Source organism: Pseudophryne corroboree, chromosome 11 (assembly GCF_028390025.1).
Source record: "Pseudophryne corroboree isolate aPseCor3 chromosome 11, aPseCor3.hap2, whole genome shotgun sequence".
NCBI classification, from domain to species: Eukaryota; Metazoa; Chordata; class Amphibia; order Anura; family Myobatrachidae; genus Pseudophryne; species Pseudophryne corroboree.
The window spans coordinates 304648162-304672127 of NC_086454.1; the positions used below are offsets into that span (position 1 = coordinate 304648162).

The 23966-nt window shown below is 44.1% G+C and overlaps 1 protein-coding gene across 5 annotated transcripts in view; it reads right to left on the minus strand.

Moving 5' to 3' along the window:
- The window catches only part of CMIP (c-Maf inducing protein), a 206378-nt gene that overhangs the window by 32864 nt on the left and 149548 nt on the right, over positions 1 to 23966 (minus strand). For 3 of the 5 annotated variants that reach the window (XM_063945560.1, XM_063945561.1, XM_063945564.1), the window contains exons 8-11: positions 18912 to 18989; positions 11240 to 11343; positions 9322 to 9426; positions 8107 to 8460 (exon numbers count right to left, since the gene is read on the minus strand). In XM_063945560.1, coding sequence (XP_063801630.1) covers positions 8107 to 8460; positions 9322 to 9426; positions 11240 to 11343; positions 18912 to 18989 — 641 coding nt within the window. The remainder of the gene's footprint in view (positions 1 to 8106; positions 8461 to 9321; positions 9427 to 11239; positions 11344 to 18911; positions 18990 to 23966) is intronic. The other 2 variants (XM_063945563.1, XM_063945562.1) reach the window with 1 other exon arrangement.

A 23966-nucleotide genomic window follows, 5' to 3' on the forward strand; every position in this document is an offset into this window, starting at 1 on the left:
ATGAAATAGAATGATAAGCGTTTTTCTGCTTATTTGATCAATATGTTGCCAGTTCTTATGTTCTTACTACATATGCCATGCCTACTCATTACTCACTCAGAGATTAACATGGACACGTGACAGAAACTGAAAAGTAAACACTTTTATAACACTCAATCATGTGATACCTTGGTCCTAGACACCTGTCAATCAATCAATCAATCAATCAATCACACAGTACCACTCAGATGCCAGCATTTGGCTTCCAACAGAGGAATAATGCATACTGGGAAAGAAGGTTGCATGAAAATAGAGGTGGAAGTCATAGGTAGGGAGAGTTGTTTTTTTTTGGGGGGGATGGGGGATTTATAGCTTTGAAACAGCTGGACATTTCAACTAAATCATTTAGGAACACTATATAAAGTACACTGAAGTAAATCACATTCTTACCAACAGGTTTTTGTTGGAAATTAATATGTGTGCAGGCCAGGTCTGCCCACTTCACTCATAAGTGGCCCACTGGGAGGAGGGCAGCAGGCTGGCTCCGGAACACTTGCCCACTCTTTTGAGCGTCTGGGAGCACCACCCGATACGGGAGCGTAGGCAAGTTTGGAGCAGGCACACAACAGCGGATGACTCAAACTTTGATCAGCCCAGTTACTTAACCATCTACACACTGAAGAAGCCGCTGAGACCGGAGGGTAGGCGGAGAAACGCGTTTGGAGACTCATTTTCTGGCTAAAAACCACACTTTGTTGCCTTTAGCAGTATTAGAGAACCAGCTGCTGGTAATACGGAGGAGAGGCACCTGCAAAGAACACGCTGCACAGATCTTCTATTATCCACTACACTCCTTGGATGAGGCTGCAATGCCTACAACATAATCAGGAGAGGTACAAATTTGGGTACATAGCTTATTGTACTCTAAGTGGATTTTGGACTGTAGTGTTCAATTTGCCTTCATTCATTCATTTGTTCTTGGGACCAGCTGAGCCTAGATTGCCAGCATATCACTAATAATCTACAAAGTATACTAAAGAACTGCCTATTAGTATGGATGGATTCTAAGCAAATATCTCTGCTTTCAAATTACTCGCTTGCCTAACATCTTACTCTTTTGCACATGCGGACTCTATTATTAACCATCTGCTGCTTGCTATTAACATCTTGAGATAGGTAGACGCGGGTCTAACAATTAGATTGTGCATGCTTTTTAAAAAATTGCTTTGCAAATGAAAGTATAGCTAAATTGTTTACTTGTTTAGAGCCTCATTGGGATTATGCTATATAATATATATGGTTGGTAATCTGATGATACCAATGTGCTTTAAATAAGATTCCTTGATTTTGGAATTATTTTAACCAATTGTTTTTTTAATTTTATTATGTGTATATTGATACTGGCCGGTATCTTACTGTATTAATTGTGTATATTTATAAGTAAAAATAAAATAAAAATTATTTTATACAAAGTGAGAAGCGCTGTCTTATTTGGTTGTTCAGTTACTTAACCAGTTGGGTTGGTTTATTGAAAGATAGCAGGTACAGCCGTACTCACTGTTACATGTACACTGGTTATAAAGCTGAATGGAGTTTTATACAGATCACCAGTCGATGAATGTATACTGCAAAAGGGTAGCGGTTCATGGATGCTGGAACAGCTTTATAGCAGGTAATAAAACCATGTCTCTCTGCATCTAAGTGGACAACACTGTGATGCTACAAAACACTGTCAAACAGTCTCAAGATGGCTCCGCACATGCTCAGTAATGATCTCGGTGGCCATCTTGGGATGGGGCATGAAGCCTGCCTGAAGAACAGGAAGGCTGGAGTCTGCACAGTAGTGCACTCCTCTCTCAACATTGACTGAAATAGGTTCTATTACATGGTAGGATCCACTCTGCTGGGAAAGCCATGCTAACTACATATCGTCGTCTGTCAGTAGACATTGTTATAGCAAACCGTGAGCCGCCCTCTTTGTGTCACTACTTTGGACGCTACTGAATTAGAGAAAGTGTAAAAGCATTGTAAGAGATCTGCCTGGCGTAACTGTTTGTTCCTGGTGTCCAGCCAGTAGCCAGAAAGTGAACTTTTAGCTCTGAAATATTTTCCGAACCCTGTTGACAGGAAAATCACCTTTGATATGAGTTTTAGCGAGACCGTTACAACATTTATGTATTTTTTCATTAACATGACAAGTTTATGCCCTCTGGAAACACGGACACTGTAATCCCAATCATACTGCAGGATTTCGGTTTCCTTACGTTTCAGAGTCATGAGAACAGGCAGACAGAACGTTTGCCAATACTTTTTGGTAATACTAATGCCAATTAAATGTAAAAACACAACTCCGATTAGAAGTATTCACTTAACACATTGCTGTCCATGCTTTTATTTTTAATTGTTATTATTATTATTATTTTAAAGGGAAATGGTCAAAGTAATTAATATATGCTTGGTGGCCGGTGCTCTTAAGGTCCATACACATTAGACGATGTCGCTCTGTGAGCAACGTCGTCTAATGTTTCCCCTTCCCGGGCCGGCCGGCCCGTGGCCGACTGTACACACTGAGCGATATGACCGCTCATATCGCTCAGTGACATCACGCCTCCGCCAGCCCTGCATGCAGGTCGTGGACGACAGTCCAGATCCTGCATGCATGCCCTACCGACAGCGAGGATCGTTGCAGACCCGCGGGGCCGCGCATCGGTCGTCGCTGACAGCATACACACTTGACAATAAAATGAGCAACGTCGCTCAAGGAGGGGGAAAATGAGCAACGTCGCTCATTTTATCGTTAAGTGTGTATGGACCTTTACAATGCGGCCCACACCAAGATGGTCTCAGCAAAACAACAGGCAGAGTTGTATTACAGGTGGGCAACCAAGGCTTTGGCCTCGAGTCCCCACACAGCAGAGTCTTATCGTCAGGCTGGACGTGGTATAGAATATCTACAGTAAATAGGTAAACAGTCAGCAGGTCGACCCCATATGGTCAACATGTATTAGGTCGACGCAGTCAAAAGGTTGACAGATACAAAAGGTCAACGCAAGAGTTTAATACTGGTTACTATCCCCAGTCGTAGTCCATGTGGATGGTAAATCAAGCAAAAGTTGGGAAAAGCCCTGACGACTTTTGACGTTGTTGACTTAATACATGTTGCCCATATGGTGTCGACCTATTGACTGACTACCTAAGCATGTCGACCTAACAATTGGAACCCTATCAGACTGCAGCTTCCCTACGCTGCTTTGTCACTACAGCTGCAAGCAGATGCAAAAGTCAGATAAGCGTAAATGACCAATTTGCGAATTGATTCCTGGGAGGTCGTTGAATTGGCCCTAATAGTCGGAATTATCTGGGATTTTTTTTCACCCGGCTGGAGGCAGAACTTATCCCGGATCCTGTGTTTTTCACGTGGTACATTAATTGAATTTCCTGAAAAACCACTGGGCAAAAATTTGCGGAAAATATTGTTTTTTTGTTGTTGTTTTTTTTTTCGCTGAAAAAATGACTAGGGATACTAGGAATAAAAGAGGGATAGACTAGGCAGGTGTGGTGTATATCTGCAGTCAGATTCTATGGGGTATATTTACTAAAAGTCGATTTTGGTTCTATTTAAAATCGACCAGAATAGAACCAACATTCCCTACAAAATCCACTATAGTGGCTCTATTCCAAATAGCTCATTTACTAAAAGTCAATTTTGAATTCCTTTCAAAAATCGCTGTGTGATGTGAGTTCTATTTGAAGTTCGAAATGTGTCCTATTAATCCAAAATCGACCCAAGATCAATCAAACATCGACCAAAAATAGCCAAAAGCATTTCTATTGGCCAAAACAGGTCACATGCACTGTATTACCCATAAACACTTTCATTCCTGGGATAATTTGCATATCTACGATTTTTAAATTGCTGTGCCTTTCAATGTCATGATCTATGCCGCCAGAGTGCCCCACATGCTTCTCTCCCATGTTTTTCCATCCAATTGATGTGTCAGACAATTCTACATGAAAAAAAAACCTCAAATAGAACTAGTTCTGATGGTTTTATTGAAAATGGTGATTTTGGATCAATGTTGGGTCCATTTTCAAATCGACTATTATAAATATGGGTTAGGAATTGAACTCTATGTTAAAGTATTGAATGTTCGGGTTGGTATCAAGTGACTGGTGGTCGGGAGACCGCTGGTCACCATACAGACGGCTGGATCACGGCATTGAGGTGCCCCGCGTGGGGGGCGAGCGCAACGAAGCCACAGTTTCTATTCCCACTCTATGGGTGTCGTGGACACCCAAGAGTGGTAATAGTCCCTGTTAGTCCGCATGCCGACTGTAGGGATTCTGAGGGGTCGGGATGTAAGTGCTGATATTGTGATCGGCGGTCAGCACATAACTATTCTATTTTAGTTGTATTTAAGTGGAAAGTTCTATTTCAGTCGATTTTGACTTAAGTGAATACCTGTCGCACAAAATCGACTGAAAATCGACTCAACTGACTCTTGGTAAATAAATGGAGAATTACGCTTCTATCCTAGAGATAAACCTCTGTCTGCGGTACAATGTAAAAAACGTCAGACACAATGACAACAGGTTTTTCTTTATGTTGTAAGATTCAAGATAATTGGCCACTGATAACAGCTATGTGAGACACCCTGTACTTGTGTCTGTGCGGTTTTCACATGAATAAAACATGACCCTCCAAAATCCTGACCCCATTTCCTCGTTTTGATGAAAGTTTTGACAGTTTTAAACCAAAATCCCATAGTCTTACGCAATGTCCTTTCTGAACTCTTTTTTTCTAGACTAGGTTTCTCAGAAACAACTTTGTATTTAAGGGAAACGTGCACTTATGAAAGATCTATGGTGGCCATGACCAAACATTTATTTATGTAGCACCGCTGAAAATCTTTAAAGCAGCGGTAAGCCTAAAAAACAGCTAGATCCAATAAGAGCATGTTGAAATAATCACAAATGTAGTCAAGCAAAAGCTCTTATATCAAGGCAGACGTTAACATGTTCCACACAGTGTTAAATGGCTTATCTTAAAGCTGCAGCACCTCCTGGAGAAATATTTACCTCAGGTGGTGCCTCACCTTAGCTGGAGATCCAAGCGCTTCTACATGTAGCTGCCAAATTAGTTTTGTTAATCAACATTAAATGCCAGGAGGAGGTGTGGAGGGGGAAGACCAATCACAAGCTGCAATCTCATGACAATACTTTGCACTGATAAGCCCAATAAGGGTGAAAGCATGGCCGGTAACTCAGAACGCCAAACTCCTTGGCAGAAAGCTTATTTGCAGGTAGCCATTTAAACCATCCCTATTAACAAAGACAGATTTCAAGAGGCCAAACATATGCTTTATGCAATAGGGCAGTGGTTCTCAAACTTAGTCCTCAAGGATCCAAACAGTTCCCGTTATCCAGATCACCTAGCAGGTGCACAGGTGTATTCATTACTGACAAACACATTTTAAAAGTTCCACTTGTGATTCTGTGAGGTGACCTACAAAACAAGAACTGTTTGGGTTCTGAATGACTGAGTTTGAGGGGATCTTGCCATGACGCCGGAATCGCCAACACTACTTGCAATGCCGACACCAGCATCCCGAATAGGGTCACCAGTCAGACAACGGAATCCAGCCGTCAGGATCTCGAATGAGCATCTGCTGGACTGTATGACAGGTAAGCTGCAAGGGTGGGAGGTGTAGGTTTAGGCTGCAGGGGGAGGGTCAGAGTTAGGTAGCGGGGAGGGGGCTTAGGTTTAGGCACCACTGAGGAGGATTAGGTTTGGGCTGCTAGAGGGCAGGGTTAAGGGGCAGTGGGGGAAGGTAAGTATACTTACCTTAACCTGTCGGGATTCTGATCATCGGGATGCAGCGGTTGGTATTCCGACTGCTGGCATCCCAACCGACTGCATTTCAATCCCAACCCAGTTTGAAAAACTATGCAATAGGATACTGATAAAGTAACATTAGCACTAATTAGCAATGCAGTCTATAACTACAATTATTTGTTTTGGTTGTAGTCCAAGTTACCGTGCTGTGGAATAAATTTGGTATTTACAATAGCAGATGAGGCTTTTAAACAATTGTGGAGCTTGGTGGATGGGACTGGTAGAATGATAGACAAATGCCTCATCAGTCAGGGGCATAACTGCTGAGAGGCCCACGTGGGATACATTCTCATGCTTCAGCCTCCTATTTGGACCCATGTGTTGGCTGATTGTCCTGGAGTTTATTGTGAGACCAGGGTTCATACAAGGCAGTCTTAGGTCTTTTACCGTCATCTGCATAACCAAAGGCTGGGAATGAAACTGAAATTGTGAGCTAAATCAGGTCATGGCAGACCCAGCAAAGTCAGGACTATTTCTTCCTCTCCGTGTACTCAGATAAATGGCTTTTCTGAAACGTATGAGCCATAGGACGAGAATTTCCAGAACTGAGCCAAGATCTATTTGTATGACATGGTCAGTACATCTTCATTACAGCAAGGACAAGGCAAGTTTCTCATTTTTCTCTCTCACTTCTCTCTTCCTGGAATCCGCTGAGAGAAATGCTTTTGTTTTATAAGAAAGCCAGGGAGCTAATCCTATTACCTGGCAGGAGAAGAAGGTCAAATACCACTTGGTTCTCTAATCTTGCAGTCATTAGGGGGTTTTCCCTCAATGTGGGTTTTAACTATTGTGCTGTCAATGAACCCACACAGCCTTTATTCATGCATAAATTATTCATTTTCGTGAAAGAATATGCAGCGGAATTTCCTGCGCAGCCAATCAAATGCAATTGCGGATCCTTATGGTCAGGGGGTGTTTTGCACCCACAAGAATACAAGCCTCCTAAGAGGCACATACAGGTATGTGTGCTTGTTGGCCGACCCCTGCGCACCACAGCAAACCACCCATCTGTCTCTCTAAGTGTTAGCGCAGAACGGCATATGCACGGGTGCATAAAGTTATATATACACTTACTTCTAACAGTATGTGTGCAGAATTAAGAAAAACATGTAAATGACTTTACCCAGGAGCTTATTATCCTGGATATGGCTTATTTCCGTATTGCTGACCAGAACGCCCTATCCTGCACTGAGGAGCTCAACAAATGACACAATGTGGGGGAGTGCAGAGCAGGCAAGTAGCAGGGAGCTGTCATTCCTACATGATGAGGAAGGGTGTCAGAGCAGTAACGTGACCAATACTTCCGGCTTTGGGCTCATACATGCAGGCATTGAAAGAACAATTCTAGTTAGATGCATAAACAAAACGTTGTACTTTGCGCTTGAGGAATGCGTCAGCATTACTTCCCTACAGCATAGCGAGCTTTGTATGTAGCAACAGTTTCCCTTAGAACAACACTGTGTTTTACAGAGCATCAACGCAAATCAAAACACGCAACAGTCAACATTAGGTCGTGAACTTGCAAGGTAAAATTGGATTCAAAAATATTTAAGACGGTGCATTAAATGCTTAAAATGTAAGTGCATGTGTATGAGGTCTTCCAATAGATGCCAGACAACACTGGATGCATCAGTTGCAACAGCCTCAAACCAATGTGCAATGCACTCACTCGTTGTCACTCATCTTACCAACAGTCTTCGTATAATGGGCCTGATTCATGGTTGCAAGTAAAGCAAATAAAGTAACTTTGTGTCTGGAACAAACCATGTTACCGTGCAAGGGGAGCAAATACTTTGATATTTTTTCTGTGCAGGGTAAATACTGGTTGATTTTGCATGTAGCCCACAAATGTTAGACTGCTTTATTTTTATACAGCAATTTAGATTTCAGTTTTAACAAATCAAGATCTCTCTGCACATGTTACATCTCCCTGACCTGCAGTGCAGCATGGTTTTGCCCAGTTGCTTGTTTTTTTTTTGCTTTGCTTACAAACGTGAATCAGGTCCAGTGTACAGTCAGACACATCTCCATTGGGTAAATCTGTGAAGCCATCTCATTATGCTGCTCATCTGCCCAATGTCTTAAATTCCCTTGGGCCATCCCGTTGTGGGCGGCATTACTTGGAAAACCAAGAACACTTACCAACTGATCAACAGTGACACCATATTAAATGCACATGGGAAAGTGTCTGGGAAACAGCCAGTAACTACCATTCGCCAGTATCTACTTACAGCATCTTCAGTATTTCCACGTAGCACCCCAGCACCCTTTCCGCCTGCGGGCTCAGCTCAATGTTCATGGTGCTGCACACTGGGCTAATTAACAGGCAGTCGATCAGGTTGGGTTCGCTGTCATTGCCAGTGTTTGCCTTTAGCTTCTGGTTCACTGTGTTGTTGCGCTCCACTTCCACCTGGATCTCGTTGGACGTGACAATGACCGTCTTGTGCCGAGATTCCGCCGACGTCACCTCTTGGGAAACGAGGTCGGGATTGGTGTGCAGGAGCCGTAAAGGTATATTGGGCTTACGATCGCACTGCTGCTGGCAGCCGTTACGGATTTCCTTTAGGCTTGGGGAATTGTCCCGGCTTGAAAAAGAAGAGAGAAGAAGAATGTTTACTGTAGTGTTAGAGCAGGTAACATTTCTGGTTTCAACACATCACCATTACACTTAGAACTGCAATACATCTGACTTTTTCCTTTGCATATGTCCAATGCCCAGGGCAGCCATCAGGGGGGGCTGCAGGAACTGAAGTCCCGGGCCCTTACAGAGAGAGGTGGTCACCCCTGACTCCTACCACCAATACCTGGAGATCTGCACCAGGCTGCGCAATAACAGCAGGCTAATGTGCAGGGAGGACTTCTTAAAACAAGCCTCCCCTGTGCATCAGCTCTCCGTGAATCGTTCCTGCAGGTATGCAACGCTACACTTGTATGTAACGTCACAATGTATGACATCACATAGTGGTGGAGTGGTGCGGCACAATCTTTGTTTTTTTTTAGGGGGGAGGGGGGGGGGCTGTCTATTTAGTCAGTCCCAGGCCCCACAATTTCTGATAGCAGCCCTGCCAATGCCAAGGTCACTGTCCATTACAGACAGACCGATTTCTGTTCCCCTGTATCTGTCAGTATTGATGTCTGATATTTCTCTCCCGATAACTACTGTACCAGCTATACTACTTTGCTATTAAATAAATCCAACTCCGATTTCACCACCTACCCCAATGTAGCCCTTCCCCAGAGAGGTTATGAACATGTGGCTTCCAAGGCCAACCAGACACAAATTTATAACAAAACAATAAAATTAAATAAAAAAAACAAAACAGGAGAAATGAATATAAAACCATTTTCCACTGTCCATTGTGATCTGTGCCTCGTAAATAACTGTACGGTAAATTCTGTTCTACCTAGAACGCCAGGAACGTCATCTATTGGTTACAGACACTTACCTGTTGATAAATTCTTCATAGCAAGAATAAATGGCAGCCAGACAGACAGCAACCAGGTTCGGCAAGACCCTAGGGTGTGGACAGGTTGCGGTGGGGCCGTGCATGCTGGAAAAAAAATCAGGAGATGGGGTTCACAACACACATAAATCCCTAACACAAAGAACTGAATCAAAATACAGTGATATACTGTTATTTTCACTATACATGAAAACTGCATAAAACTAGATATTGGGCCGGATGTAATGGCTTGAGAGACGGCCGCAGCTCCGAGACCCCGTCCGAACTCGTACGTTTTTTTTTTTAAAGCATGAAACGTTTACAAGGCAAAACCAACCAATGTTTGCCTTGTAAACGTTTTCTGCTTTAAAAAAAACGTACGAGTTCGGCCGGAGTCTCGGAGCTGCGGCCGTCTCACAAGCCATTACATCCGGCCCATAGTCTTATAAAGAGATCTCAGAGATGAGAGACATCATAAATTAGGAGACGGTCCTCACACCAGGCACAACTGGTGTGTTTCAGCCCTCCAACCCCAATCCCCGTTATATAACAGAAAAATCAAGATTTAGCAATATATTAATTTACACTAAAATAATTTAGTATTTTTGGACAAACGTTATAAATATAATGTTACCAATATACCACAACGGGACACATGATTCTGGCAAGGCAGGCACTAGATTTTCCCGTAAAAGGCGGCCTATTAGATTAGGCCCAATGGGGCAGATGTAGTAAGCCTGGAGAAGTGACAAAACAGTTTTAATTGTTCATTTACATATTGGAGCTGATTGGCTGGTGCGTTATCACCTTGCACTTATCACTGCTTTATAACTTCTCCAGGCTTAATACATCTGACACCCTATCTGCATTTAAGCATGATCCACTGTTCACCTTCTGCTCATTTCTGTGCCCCCTCTACACTTATTCGACTCAGTGATCGAGGACTGTTTGCGACTTATGACAATACAATGACGTGAGGAGGGAAATGGAGAAAATAAGAAAGCCACAGACTAAGAGTTAGATATTGGAAGGAGCAGTGTCCTCTCGCTGCACACAATGGCAACGTGTGTCATAGGAGTGATCAGACATTAGTGGGTACATTGGCAATACTTTGTAAAACCTTAGGTACTCCCTAATGGTATAAACAAACCGCACAATACACATAAGAGTTGTCAGGGGGAAAGGACCCATTGCTAAGGTCCCAGTAGCAGATGTACCATCTGCTACTATGGATGAGGCGCATTCAACTATCTACAGAGTACAAGTAGCGGAGTCGCCTGTAAAACCAGTTTTTAGCTGTCATTTATCTAGTAAGTTCTTATCCACTTGTACTCTTTGGAAGGTTTCATACATCGGGATGTGGTTAGCATCAAACTGGTGAGGGCAGATTCTAGTATCAATCATATCTTTATGTGGAACAAAGTTCATTCAACCAACTTGATTTTCCATTGATTCTGTCTGCCCTCAGTACACACAATCTCCCGCAGCCATTGTTTAAGACCAAGAGGAAACATGGTTTAACATTCATATTGATTAAGGCAACTTGCCCAGTTCTATAGTTAATAAAACACTAACGAAGAAAGGGGAGAGTGGAGAGTGCGGACATAGGATCTGAAGGAATGAGAGACAGCCAAGGGCTCCTTGCTTAATAATAATTGTGCAGTAAGTTAGGGTGGGGTGGGGGGGCGGACGGCTGAGCTGTCTCTATGCTTAGATAAGGTCACCATTCCTGTAGACGCAAATACGCTGGTGGAAAGGATGGTCCTGAGTTTTGTGTGACCCCCCACAATATCAATGGCTAATGATAGCAACTCAATTGCAAATGCTAATAATTTATGGAATATTGTACCTATGCATTCCTACAGTCATGGGAAAATGATATCACAGCAGGACAATCCGACACTCGTGACCAGCCACTGACCTGTGTATAAACTTCTTCACCACTTCCATTCCGGCATTCAGCTCATTCAAAGCCAGAATGTACTCCTGAGTGAACAGCCTCAGCCGGGGACACTTCCCAAAATCCTGGACAAAAAGAAAAAAGGAAGAGAAAGATTTGTTTGAACGTCTGTTGGCACCAGAATCCCCTACAGACGTCATTATTCTGGATCCAGTGGCTGTCAGCAAACTTCGTGGAATATAAACTTTATTTAGAAGAATCCCCGTACAGAATTTGGTGACAGACATTTGGTAGGCTGTGCCAATAATTAGGTGACACTATTAATTCTATAAGAAGCAGTGCCGGTTCCTAGTGAATTATAAGCTGCTCTTGCATATCGGTATAGCAATCTAAGGAGCAGACAATAGCGCAGCAGCATCTACTGGCAGTTGTCCTTCTACGACTTTATGCAAATGGCCTACAGACTCCTCCCCTTGTGTACATCCGTGCAAGGACAGAGACACCCGCCTCTGCACAATGTAATACTGGTGAGCACCATCAGTTGTACCATCGACTCTTGCTCCTTCTATATGGAGTAGCGTCTCCATCTGACCGCGGCTTTATGTGCCTGGGACTGTGCGTCTGGGAACGCAGCCGCTTGCAGTGACACACCCATAATACACCCACTGAGCGACTCATGTTTCGGACGTACATTAGGCAAACATCTACCATCTATGTAGCTTATGGTGACATGGGGGGTAATTCTGAGTTGATCGCAGCATCAAGTTTGTTAGCAATTGGGCAAAACCATGTGCACTGCAGGGGGGGGGGGGGGGGGGCAGATATAACATGTGCAGAGAGAGTTAGATTTGGGTGGGTTATTTTGTTTCTGTGCAGGGTAAATACTGGCTGCTTTATTTTTACACTGCAATTTAGATTTCAGTTTGAACACACCCCACCCAAATCTAACTCTCTCTGCACGTTATATCTGCCCCCCTGCAGTGCACATGGTTTTGCCCAACTGCTAACAAAATTGCTGCTGCGATCAACTCAGAATTAGGCCCATAGATCGGTCTCCGGAAGTAATACGCAGCAGGTTGTGTGCACGGACCCACTGTTCAGTAATTATAATTAGTACTTTATACCGACTGCATAGGCAAATGCAGGGGGATTTCCAGTTGCCTGGAAACCCCCCTTCTCCGTGGCCTGCCAGCAGCCACAACATACAGTATAAAGGGCGGAATGAAGCTGCTGCACATCCCCAGTGGCAGTAGCTTTTCCTACTAAGCCTGTGTTAAGAGCCCCATACACTACAACGATATGTCTGAGGCTGAAGTTGGAGGCAATTTCCCTTGAACTCTCCCGGGAGTGGTTCCATACGATTTGGTAAATTTTGCATGCGATATATCGTATGCAATCCCAGCCATGCCTGCGGGAACCGACATATCACGAGTGCAGCACTAATGATCTGGGGGAGCCGATCCGACCCTCACGGGAACGCGCATCGGATTGGAAACACCTCCAAAATGCCCAATTTCACCCGATATATCAGCCCGATAGCCCGAAATTGGATGAAATCGGGCATTATCGTTCTAGTGTATGGGGCCCTTTAGTATGAGCACTCGATCATCCCACCAAAGAGAAAATCTGATAAGTGGTTTACCGTGATCATTGGACCAGAATATGGGGTATATGCAATTGCGGTCGAATTTCGGGTCATTTTCGACCAAAAAAAAAATTCGCCTATGCAATTCAGTGCTTTCCGACCAAAAAACGGACCTTAAAAATTCGACTTTTTGAAATTCGAATTTTTGCAAATTCGACTTTTCTGCAATGATATAAGTGCTGCAATTCGACCAAAGCATATTCAATTCAAGTTTGGAAATTCGACAGCAGTGCTTTTAGACAGCAAATTCGTCATTTTCAATCCGCCACACTTTGGAGGGTGAAAACAAATAAAAAAATTTTAAACATGGTTTTTTTTGTGTTTTTTTTTTTTGGGAATAGCAGATCTATTTATATTAGAAGGGATTAGGTACTTTTTTTTTTTTTTTTGGAGGCACAAATATTATTTATAATTTTTTAAAAATATTTTTTTTTTTTTTTTTTTTTTTATTGCTGGAACGGTACAATCCGAAAAAAAAATTGCGTGGGGTCCCCCCTCCAAAGCATAACCAGCCTTGGGCTCTTCGAGCTGGTCCTGGTTCTAAAAATGCGGGGAAAAAATTGACAGGGGATCCCCCGTATTTTTAAAACCAGCACCGGGCTCTGCGCCTGGTGCTGGTGCCAAAAATACAGGGGACAAAAAGAGTAGGGGTCCCCCGTATTTTTAACACCAGCATCGGGCTCCACTAGCTGGACAGATAATGCCACAGCCGGGGGTCACTTTTATGCCGTGCCCTGCGGCCGTGGCATTAAATATCCAACTAGTCACCCCTGGCCGGGGTACCCTGGGGGAGTGGGGACCCCTTCAATCAAGGGGTCCCCCCCCCCCAGCCACCCAAGGGCCAGGGGTGAAGCCCGAGGCTGTCCCCCCCCATCCAATGGGCTGCGGATGGGAGGGCTGATAGCCTTTTGTGATAATTAAAAGATATTGTTTTTTCCAGTAGTACTACAAGTCCCAGCAAGCCTCCCCCGCAAGCTGGTACTTGGAGAACCACAAGTACCAGCATGCGGGAGAAAAACGGGCCCGCTGGTACCTGTAGTACTACTGGGAAAAAAATACCCAAATAAAAACAGGACACACACACCGTGAAAGTAAAACTTTATTTCTTACGTCGACACACACATACTTACCTATGTTCACACGCCGACATCGGTCCTCTTCTCCATGTAGAATCCAGGGGTACCTGAAAAAAAAGATCAATATACTCACCTCAGCCATGGTCCAGAGATACATCCACGTACTTGTAGAAAATAACAAACCGCAAATACCCGACCAAACGGACTGAAAGGGGTCCCATGCTGACACATGGGACCCCTATCCCCGAATGCAGAGAGACCTGTCAGTGACAGCTGTCACAGAAAGGTCTCTATAGCCAATCAGGAAGCGCAACTTCGTTGCGCTCATCTGATTGGCTCTGTGCGTCTGAGCAGACAGCGCATCGCACAGCCCAGTCCATTATATTCATTGGTGGGAACTTAGCGGCTAGCGGTGAGGTCACCTGCCGGTCAGCGGCTGACCGGCGGGTGACCCCCCCGCTAGCCGCTAAGTTCCCACCATTGAAAGTAATGGAGCGGCTTTGCGATGCGCTGTCACATCACAGACAGCGCACAGCCAATCAGATGAGCGCCACGGAAGTAGCGCTTTCTGATTGGCTGAAGGGACTTCAGTGACAGGAGTCACGTGATGTCCCGGCATTCGGGAGAAAGGGGTCTGATGTGAAAGCATTGGACCCCTTTCTAGTCCGGTATGGATCGGTGTTCGTTTTTTTGTTTTGCCAAGTACGTGGATTATCTCTGGACCTGGATGTACCTCTGGACGCTGGAAGGTGAGTATAATTTTTTCACAGGTACCTCGGATCGTCGGAGACCGTGGCAGTCGGCGTGTCAACATAGGTAAGTATGTGTGTGTCGGCGTATGAAATAAAGTTTTACTTTCACGGTGTGTGTGTCCTGTTTTTATTTGGGTATTTTTTTTCCAGTAGTACTACAGGTACCAGCGGGCCCGTTTTTCTCCCGCATGCTGGTACTTGTGGTTCTCCAAGTACCAGCTTGCGGGGGAGGCTTGCTGGGACTTGTAGTACTAATGGAAAAAACAATATCTTTTTATTATCACAAAAGGCTATCAGCCCCCCCATCCGCAGCCCATTGGATGGGGGGGGACAGCCTCGGGCTTCACCCCTGGCCCTTGGGTGGCTGGGGGGGGGGACCCCTTGATTGTAGGGGTCCCCACTCCCCCAGGGTACCCCGGCCAGGGGTGACTAGTTGGGTAGTTAATGCCACGGCCGCAGGGCATGGCATAAAAGTGACCCCCGGCTGTGGCATTATCTGTCCAGCTAGTGGAGCCCGATGCTGGTGTTAAAAATACGGGGGACCCCTACTCTTTTTGTCCCCCGTATTTTTGGCACCAGCACCAGGCGCAAAGCCCGGTGCTGGTTTTAAAAATACGGGGGATCCCTGCCCAATTTTTCCCCTGCATTTTTAGAACCAGGACCAGCTCGAAGAGCCCGAGGCTGGTTATGCTTTGGAGGGGGGACCCCACGCCATTTTTTTTTCGGGTTTTTCCCGTTTTTTCCCGTTTTTTAAAATCGCGGCAAAATCCGCCAAATCGGCCGATTTTCGCCCGCGATTCTGGCGAATCCGTTTTTCATTGAATATGGTGAATTCCGGAAGCCACCTTCCGGAATTCACCTGGCGAATTTAGTCGAATTAAAAAACGGCGAAAAATTGCCGCGATTCGCCGTGAATTGCATATACCCCTATGTCTGAAGACTGTATTACATATACTACACTTAGCTTGTTACATGCTAATTATACATCCTTCATGGGCTGGTGACACTCACTCTAATTTGGAAACCCCCCTCCAGAAATCCTGCATTTGCCTCTGTAATGAACTCAATCAAGGTCAACTTTTAAAGAAACACTAAAACTGTGCTTTTATTTCATTGTCTTAGTGTTACGGGATACATGCATAAAAATTCTTCTAGGCCTCCACCTAGATTCGATGACCATGCTAGTAAGGCTGTTTGCAAAGCTCACCATTTAGTACAGTTCCGTTGTTTGCCTTTCCATTTTTCTCTTGCCTGTTCTCCTGTCAGTCTTACTGCCATGTGGGGGTATTGGGATTTAGCCTAGTGGGAAGGGCATGCGTGACATCTCTGGGGTGTGTATGACATCACGGGGGTGTGGCCTGGCCGGAAAGGTTGGGAAACATCATAGAAAGCTGGCAAATGTAGCAGACACAACCTGGTGAGCTTGATCAGTGCCTACACAGAGGGATAACATGAACCTATGTCTGGCAAATGCACTACCCTTTGCTAGACACAACAAACGTAGGGACAAAACCCTATGTGCAGTGCCCCCCCCCCCCAAAAAAAAAAACCCTTGTGATGCCTCTGACAAAATAAAGACCATTACATTCCAGCAGGTCTCTAGCACACAGTAATTTAGACAAAATATTTTATTATTGAAAAAAAATCAATCAATCGATGTAAGTTTACTTGGTGGTAAAAAAATCACTTTGAGGTGGTGGTGGAGGGGTATATTTTTTGGGGATGTGCTGAAGTGATATTCGATAATTACAGTAGCCCAACAACGATAATTTTCCCATGCACTTTATTACTATTATCTAACTTGAACAATAATGGCTAAGAGAATTCCCACAATGTTGCTGACCGCCAGAAGCCATCGTTTTATGGTAACAGCACAGATTTCTATTAAAGATTCATTGCAAAATCGGACTAAGTTGACATTAGTCCGTTTAGTTACTTTCATTCAAATATGAACTAGTATCAGCACCTGAGGTCATGGGCTCGACCCAACCCAAATATGTGTACGCTATATAAAGTACTCTTGTGATAGGTGCTGATCTAGTACTGAAAAAGCTGTTGGGACATTATTGATGGTACACACAACCACCATACTGCAGCATGGTATTTCTGATAAGTACTGTTGTTTGCAATCTTTTTTGTGTTAAATGTATATATATTTTTTTTTTTTTACAAAGTGTAACTGGCCCCCATTTTGGGCATGCCTCATTTATGTGCAGATCCCTGACCAGCGCAAGTAGTAAGAGGCCAGCCTTGCCACGGCGGCTAAGTATTGCTCATCTACCCAATGTTTCATTGTAGATTGCAACTCTAATTGACTTTTTATCACTGCAAAAGAAATATCAGTCTCATGATCGAAGTACATAAAAAAAAAAAAAGAAGAGAGAAATTCCATTAGCCGCGACAACGCGTTAAGGTAACGAGCATTAACTTAATGCACCTATCACGCAGTCATTTTGCGCACCTATCACGCAATCATTTTGCTTACTGCCAAGATGTGCGCTCCTGTTTATCGCACAATTCAATTAGAAAATAGTGTAAATCGGCATTCGCATGATAATCCTTGCTTGTGTTACAGGCATTAAGTATAGAGGAAAATGGGTATTTCTGCCTGTACCCCTAAGATAGACAAACTAATATAGGATAACAGTATAGAAGTCTAATATTGGTTATAACAAAAAAAGTATTTGGGGTTCTTAAAAGGGTGTCACATGGCTGCTATATGCATTATTTTTTGTGTGGTCTACTTAAATAAGGTGCACATAAAAATGGGTAATAGTACATATTAGGGAAATTTAAAGTCACCTTTTAAAAGAAAAGCCTAAAAACACTTGTCCCACTCGGTATCTGGTCTTTAGGTCGACCACACTTAGGTTGACATGCATTAGGCTGACCACTATTGGTCGAAATGCATTAGGTCGACATGGTTACTAGGTTGACATGTTCTAGGTCGACATGACAAAAGGTCGACATGAGTTTTTCACACTATTTTTCTTTTTTTGAACTTTTGTATACTTTACAATCCACGTGGAATGGCGAGTGAAGAGAGCCATGCGAGGGGGACACGGTGCACTAATTGGGGTTCCCGGTCCCATTACGAAGAAATTACACCAATATTATTTATTTTTAAATCATGTCGACCTTTTGTCACTTTAACCTTTGCTCATGTAGACCTAATGTTTGTGTTGACCTATTTCAGGTGTCGACTTAGTTACTGTCGACCAATAGTGGTCGCCCTATACACTGTCGACCTAAGTGTGGTCGACCCAACGATCCACACCTGTCCCACTCATAAAGCATCCCAATAACACCTGTCCCATACCTTTTATCCCAATTTCCTGCATTGTTTCACCTTAAAAATTTTATTATTGGCCAAATTTAAATAATTAAAACTTCTCAGTACCTAATTAGTCATTATGGGAGAGTCCCAGTAGTTCTGATCCAAGTGCCGACAATTTTACCATAAACTAGGAATTTACCCCAACTTTTCACTGTTCAGGAGGTGGTGAAAAGAAATCCCCATTGAATCCTATGAAGAATTATCGCGTGTAAAGCTTTGCAAATAATCGGATAGGTGTGCTTTTGCCCCTAAATCTGATTTATCCTTTACAATTTCACATTTCTGCAACATGAAGAGATGAAAAATGTTTTTATAAAACCAGAAAAAAAAAGTGAAATTGTGCAAGATCGTCATGTTTGTGAAGTTCTGAGGAAAAAACATCTGAAAGTGAAGGAGATAAATTGCAGAAGTCAAATCATTTAAATACCATTGTCTTTTTTAATATTTCCCTTCAGTTACAGAGACTAAGATGCTTGCCTTGCCTACAGAATCCAAGGTTAGAACACGAGACACCAAGTTGATATGTTAATGCTCTGCAATATGGACCCCATCAATGTGTGGAGGCAGCCATTTTGTGTGCTGAACTAACAGCCACAAAAATATTACCTGCACTGCATGTGGGTGATAGGTTAAAGAGTTGCGCACACCCTCAGATGAAAGGTGACATACTCTCACAACTAAACCATATATCTGATGACGCATTTCGCCATCAATTTACATCTTTCAGTTGAAATCGTTTTGCATTTCACTATTTTATACTTCAACTGGAAACATGACATTTTCTAAGAAATATGTTCATTTCACAAGGACCTGCCACATCTACACATACGTATCTAATGATCTATTATATGTGACATAACAGATATTGGACACACAATATTACCTGCAAATGCAGGTGTTTTCCAACCTCCACCAGTAGATAGAGAGAGGTATCCGAGCCGGTAAAAGAGATCCAGTACATCTGCAATTCATTTGATACCCTTCAATTATTGGAATTGGGCATAGGTAGTCATTTAAAACAGCAGTTCATATCAGCGGGAGAGTGCATCTCCTTTAGTCCAAGTGTATGAGACTGCTGTTCTTTGCATACAAGTTAATTCATAGCTGTACTGCTGTCAGAGAGAGTAGAATCATTTGTAGGTCATGAAACAGCACCTATGGTGCATTCAATACTCATCACTCTGCACTGATGCCAAGTAAAGGCATCGCTACACACCTCTATTACATTGCTCCCCTAAAGTGCAAGGCTCGGCAACACAATGCCACGAGTTGTTGTTGAACTAGAGCTACTATCATTTTCTAAGTGAAGACCATGGGAGCAGCAGTTTAAATACAGTTGAAGATCCCCTTATCTAAGCTGTGCAGTGCAGAATACAAGAAAACAACTACATACACTACTTAAAAGCAAATACATATTTCCAAACATCTTAAACAGCAAAGAAGGGCACTTTAAAATGTAACATTCTTCTACGCAAAGTGCAGGCAGCCACTTTGTGGGCAAAACTATCCAGGAGGATTCATTCTCTTCATCCTTTCACTAGGACCTAATGAAATGTGGGAAGGGTATGAGGAAAAGAGGATTGGCACATTTTTCATGCATTTTAGTCAAGCCCACAAAATGGCACCCCAGTGTGTGTAGAAGATGGGAACATTAAAAAACAAACAAAAAAAACAACAACTTTGTTCAAACTTAGAACAACGCAGTATAAACATTTTGACAAACTTCACAAAACTGTGGCTGATCTGGGAAACCCTTAAAGTACAACTGTATTATGAGTGGACTTGATTATACAGACACATGGTCACCTGCGATTGTAAACCATAACTGCTCACTCTCCTGGTATGGCCAGGAGATACTCAGATAAGGGTGAGGCCTCCTGGATTCCTTCGAGAGCTGGAAATATTTCCAATAATTGGGCTTACCTCTGCAAGATAAGCAATGGCGTGCCTTGAAGATACAAATCGCATCATCAAGTCTCGCCCACCTCAGCGAACACAGAGTATGCTGAGACATCCTAATAAGATCATGATAGACCTTGATAACGTGATTGGTGTCACCGGGCCAACCTCCTGTTTTCATAACTTCCAAATGGAGGCATAAAAAATTACGGAAGTATGAGGTAAACTGATGTCACACAAATGTCAGCAAGCAGCTCACTCATAAACACCACTGTAAAACAAAACTACAAAGTGGATTCTAGCGTGGACAGACACAAGGGCAGATATTGAGGAGTTTAAGAACAGAGGTAAGGAAGGGAACGGCAGGCTAGGACAGAAGGAAGGTAGGCTTTGTGTATAAGAGGGGGGGCCTCTGAGAAGCCTGTGACTGGCGAAGTACTGTATCACAGAACTTGTGGAAGCAGCCTGTGTGCAGAGTGAGCAATATGACTGTATAAGCAGGAATAAGCAGGGTAGCTGTTGCAAAATGGAACTTGAAATGATAGGTTCAATTCAGACTACAAAATGGTTGCTTCCACCATGTAGGGAACTGATTAATAGCAGGATTGCTGTGTAAAAGTATACTTATTTCTGAAAATAACAGTAAAATCTGTCTGTGATGTTGCATTATAGAGCCTAATTCAGACCTGATCGCTGGGCAGCGATTTTAGCAGTCCTGCGATCAGATAGTCGCCGCCCACTGAGTGTATTTTAGCTGTGCTAGTGTGCGATCGCATGTGTAGCAGAGCTGCACAAACTGATTTTGTGCAATCTCAGCGCAGCCCAGGATTTACTTAGCCGCTGCGATCACTTCAGCCTGTCCAGGACAGGAATTGACGCCAGACACCCTCCCTTCCAACGCTTGGACACCCCTGCATTTTTCCAGACACTACCTGAAAACGGTCAGTTGCCACCCACAAACGACCTCTTCCTGTTAATCACATTGCGATCGCCAGTGCGATTGCTTTTTTCGCACCATCCCGTCGCTATGCATCGATCCCCGCTGCTGCAGTCTGTCGCGCTTGCGCATTGCGGTGCATACGCATGCGCAGTCCGGACCTGATCCCAGGCTGTGATAAAACGCAGCCCAGCGATCAGGTCTGAATTACCCCCATAGTGTGATCTGCTTGTTTGTGTATATGTCACATAGTTGTCATTCATGTTGTGTGGTACAACATTACCTCACAACATCATTGTTCTGCCCTGCTAAGCAGGTCAGCAATGTTTGATCGGGATTCCCAGCTTGCGTTTTCCTCACAAAGCTGGTTTTCACCTTAGTACTATAAGTGGATGAGGTTTAAAAAATTCCCAGATCTGCGCCTGTATATGTAAGCTGCTTTGATTTTGATTCCAAATTAAATAATACAAGTTATATCAAAGCGCTATGAGTGGAAAGGGAAGGGGAGGGGAAGATACCAGTATGTTTACAGCTCTTTTTTGAGTTGATAAGATGAGTGTCCGGATTTTTTAATGAGTGAATTTGGATTCCATATAACTGCCTTGTGGGATATCCTCAGCAGGTAGTAATGGGCTAAACTGTCCCTATCTGTACCTTGCTGTGTTGGTAATTTCTAGTTCCCGTGGCTGGTTTCCAAACTTCTGCCTCACAGTCTTCACGGCCGAGTTGCGGGTTTTTGCAGCACTTCCGGTCGCGGCAATGACGTACTTCCGGTCACACGGTCCAACGCGTTTCATGCCTCAGCACTTAGTCATGGATAAGGTGGATTGCATGAGATGCTCTATTTAAATAGAGCATCTCATGCAATCCACCTTATCCATGACTAAGTGCTGAGACATGAAACGCGTTGGACCGTGTGACCGAAAGTACGTCATTGCCGCGACCGGAAGTGCTGCAAAAACCCGCAACTCGGCCGTGAAGACTGTGAGGCAGAAGTTTGGAAACCAGCCACGGGAACTAGAAATTACCAACACAGCAAGGTACAGATAGGGACAGTTTAGCCCATTACTACCTGCTGAGGATATCCCACAAGGCAGTTATATGGAATCCAAATTCACTCATTAAAAAATCCGGACACTCATCTTATCAACTCAAAAAAGAGCTGTAAACATACTGGTATCTTCCCCTCCCCCCTCCCCTTCCCTTTCCACTCATAGCGCTTTGATATAACTTGTACTATAAGTGGATGAGTCAATCTTTAGTAACTGAAGGGCCACCTGCGCTCATCTGTGGATATCATGAAAACCTGCATTTTCGGAGGCACTCAAGGACAGTGCTGCTGTCTTACATGGAGCTACAAGAAATCTCATTTTGCAACAGCAACAAATTGGAGGCCTGATTCAGAGTTGTATTTTATTGCACAGGGAAGCGCAGGGTAGCGACTGTGCAATATCATGCTAATTAAACGCTAATGCAGCAGGAGGCATCTGCGATCCGAGTGCAGCACCCGAAGACACGGCATTGGGTCACCATCATGACCACTGCCGAAGCTTTAAGAGAATATTACATTTCTTAGCAGTTCGTTTTTGAAGCCATGATGAGTTTCAGCATATTAATTGTGTTATTCTGCAGATCCTGATATGGACTCGCAATAATTCCTCACATTAGAAAGGGATTATGATATGTTTAAAGGAGGATGGTATCGGGATCCCGGCACTTGGGATGCCGGTGGTCAGAATACCGTCAGCGGCACCCCGACGCGCAGAATCCTGACACCTACTAGATATGCATACTAAGCATAACCTGGTCCTGACCCCCCCCCCCCCCCCCCCCCGCAGCCTGACCCTAGCCCACCCCAGTGGTGCCTGATCCCAACCCTCGCTCCTCACTGCCTAACCCTAACCTTCCCCCCCTAGCCTAAACCAAACCTTCTCCCCACAGACTAATCCTAACAACCCACTCCCCAGCCTAGAGGAAGGTACAAACGGAGTGATGTTTACTTAATTTCTATGCAATCTGACTAGATTGTTTAGAAATGAAGAACACAGCGCTGCGTGTGTAGGGGTGCCGGCGACAGCGATGCACGGCCCCACGCGTCAATATCGCCGGCTCTAGATTTGGCATACATGCCAAATCGAGTGAGATCGCTCATTTCACCGCTGGGTGAAATGAGCGGCCCCCCCATCCCTCCCCCTCGCTTAGCACACATTCCGCTGATTGCTGAGCGGAGGAGAGATGTGTGCTGAGCGGTCTGTGCTAGATCGCTCAGCACACTTCTCCGGGAGAAATCTCCCATGTGTATCCCCCTTAACCCTAAGCAGCCCCTGAATACTTACGTTCAGAATGCCTGTGCCGGCATTGAGAGTGATGTCGGGATCCCGGATCCAGTAATCTGAGCAGTGTCGGGATTCCGCGGTCCGTATTCTGACTGCCGGCATCCCGAACGCCATTTATGTTACTACTTGAAATTAGAGTGTTGTGAGTTTCTGCGAACTACAATGATCTATTATGCAAAACTAATAGCAATAATGCACTGTTTCTTAGTGTAGGGATAGACTGCACTCTCAGAATATTGGCTCAGCCCCCAAAGGTTCTTCCTCTGCAGTTTGTAGGTGACGGGTGTCTTAAATAACAGTTCTGTCATATCAACAAACCAGTCTAGACGCTATGGTTCTATTTAAGAACTACAAAAATATATTTTTAAAAATCAGCGTTGTGCTCCTACAGATGTGTCCTCATACACCTATCCTTTCTGCGCCATCCGGTGCGAGACGCGACATAGACGGCCCACCATGGGCAGCTCTTCTCTGGCTTTTGTGCTTTGCTGAATTCAGATTCTTATTTGCTTTGCACCCGCATACACAGTCGCTTATAGTGGAGCAAGCCACAGTGCTTTTGCAGCAAAGGAATTGGCACAAAGCTGCAGATTAAACACAACAATGGCTCAACTCACTCGTATTGGACCCGAGTCGCATAGAGCAGCTGTACGCAGTGTCCAAAGTACCCGTGCACGATGCCAGCCCCAGTATCCAGGTACCCATGCACAATGCCAGTGCCCAGGTACCCATTCACAATGCCAGCATCCAGGTACCGGTGTGTAAT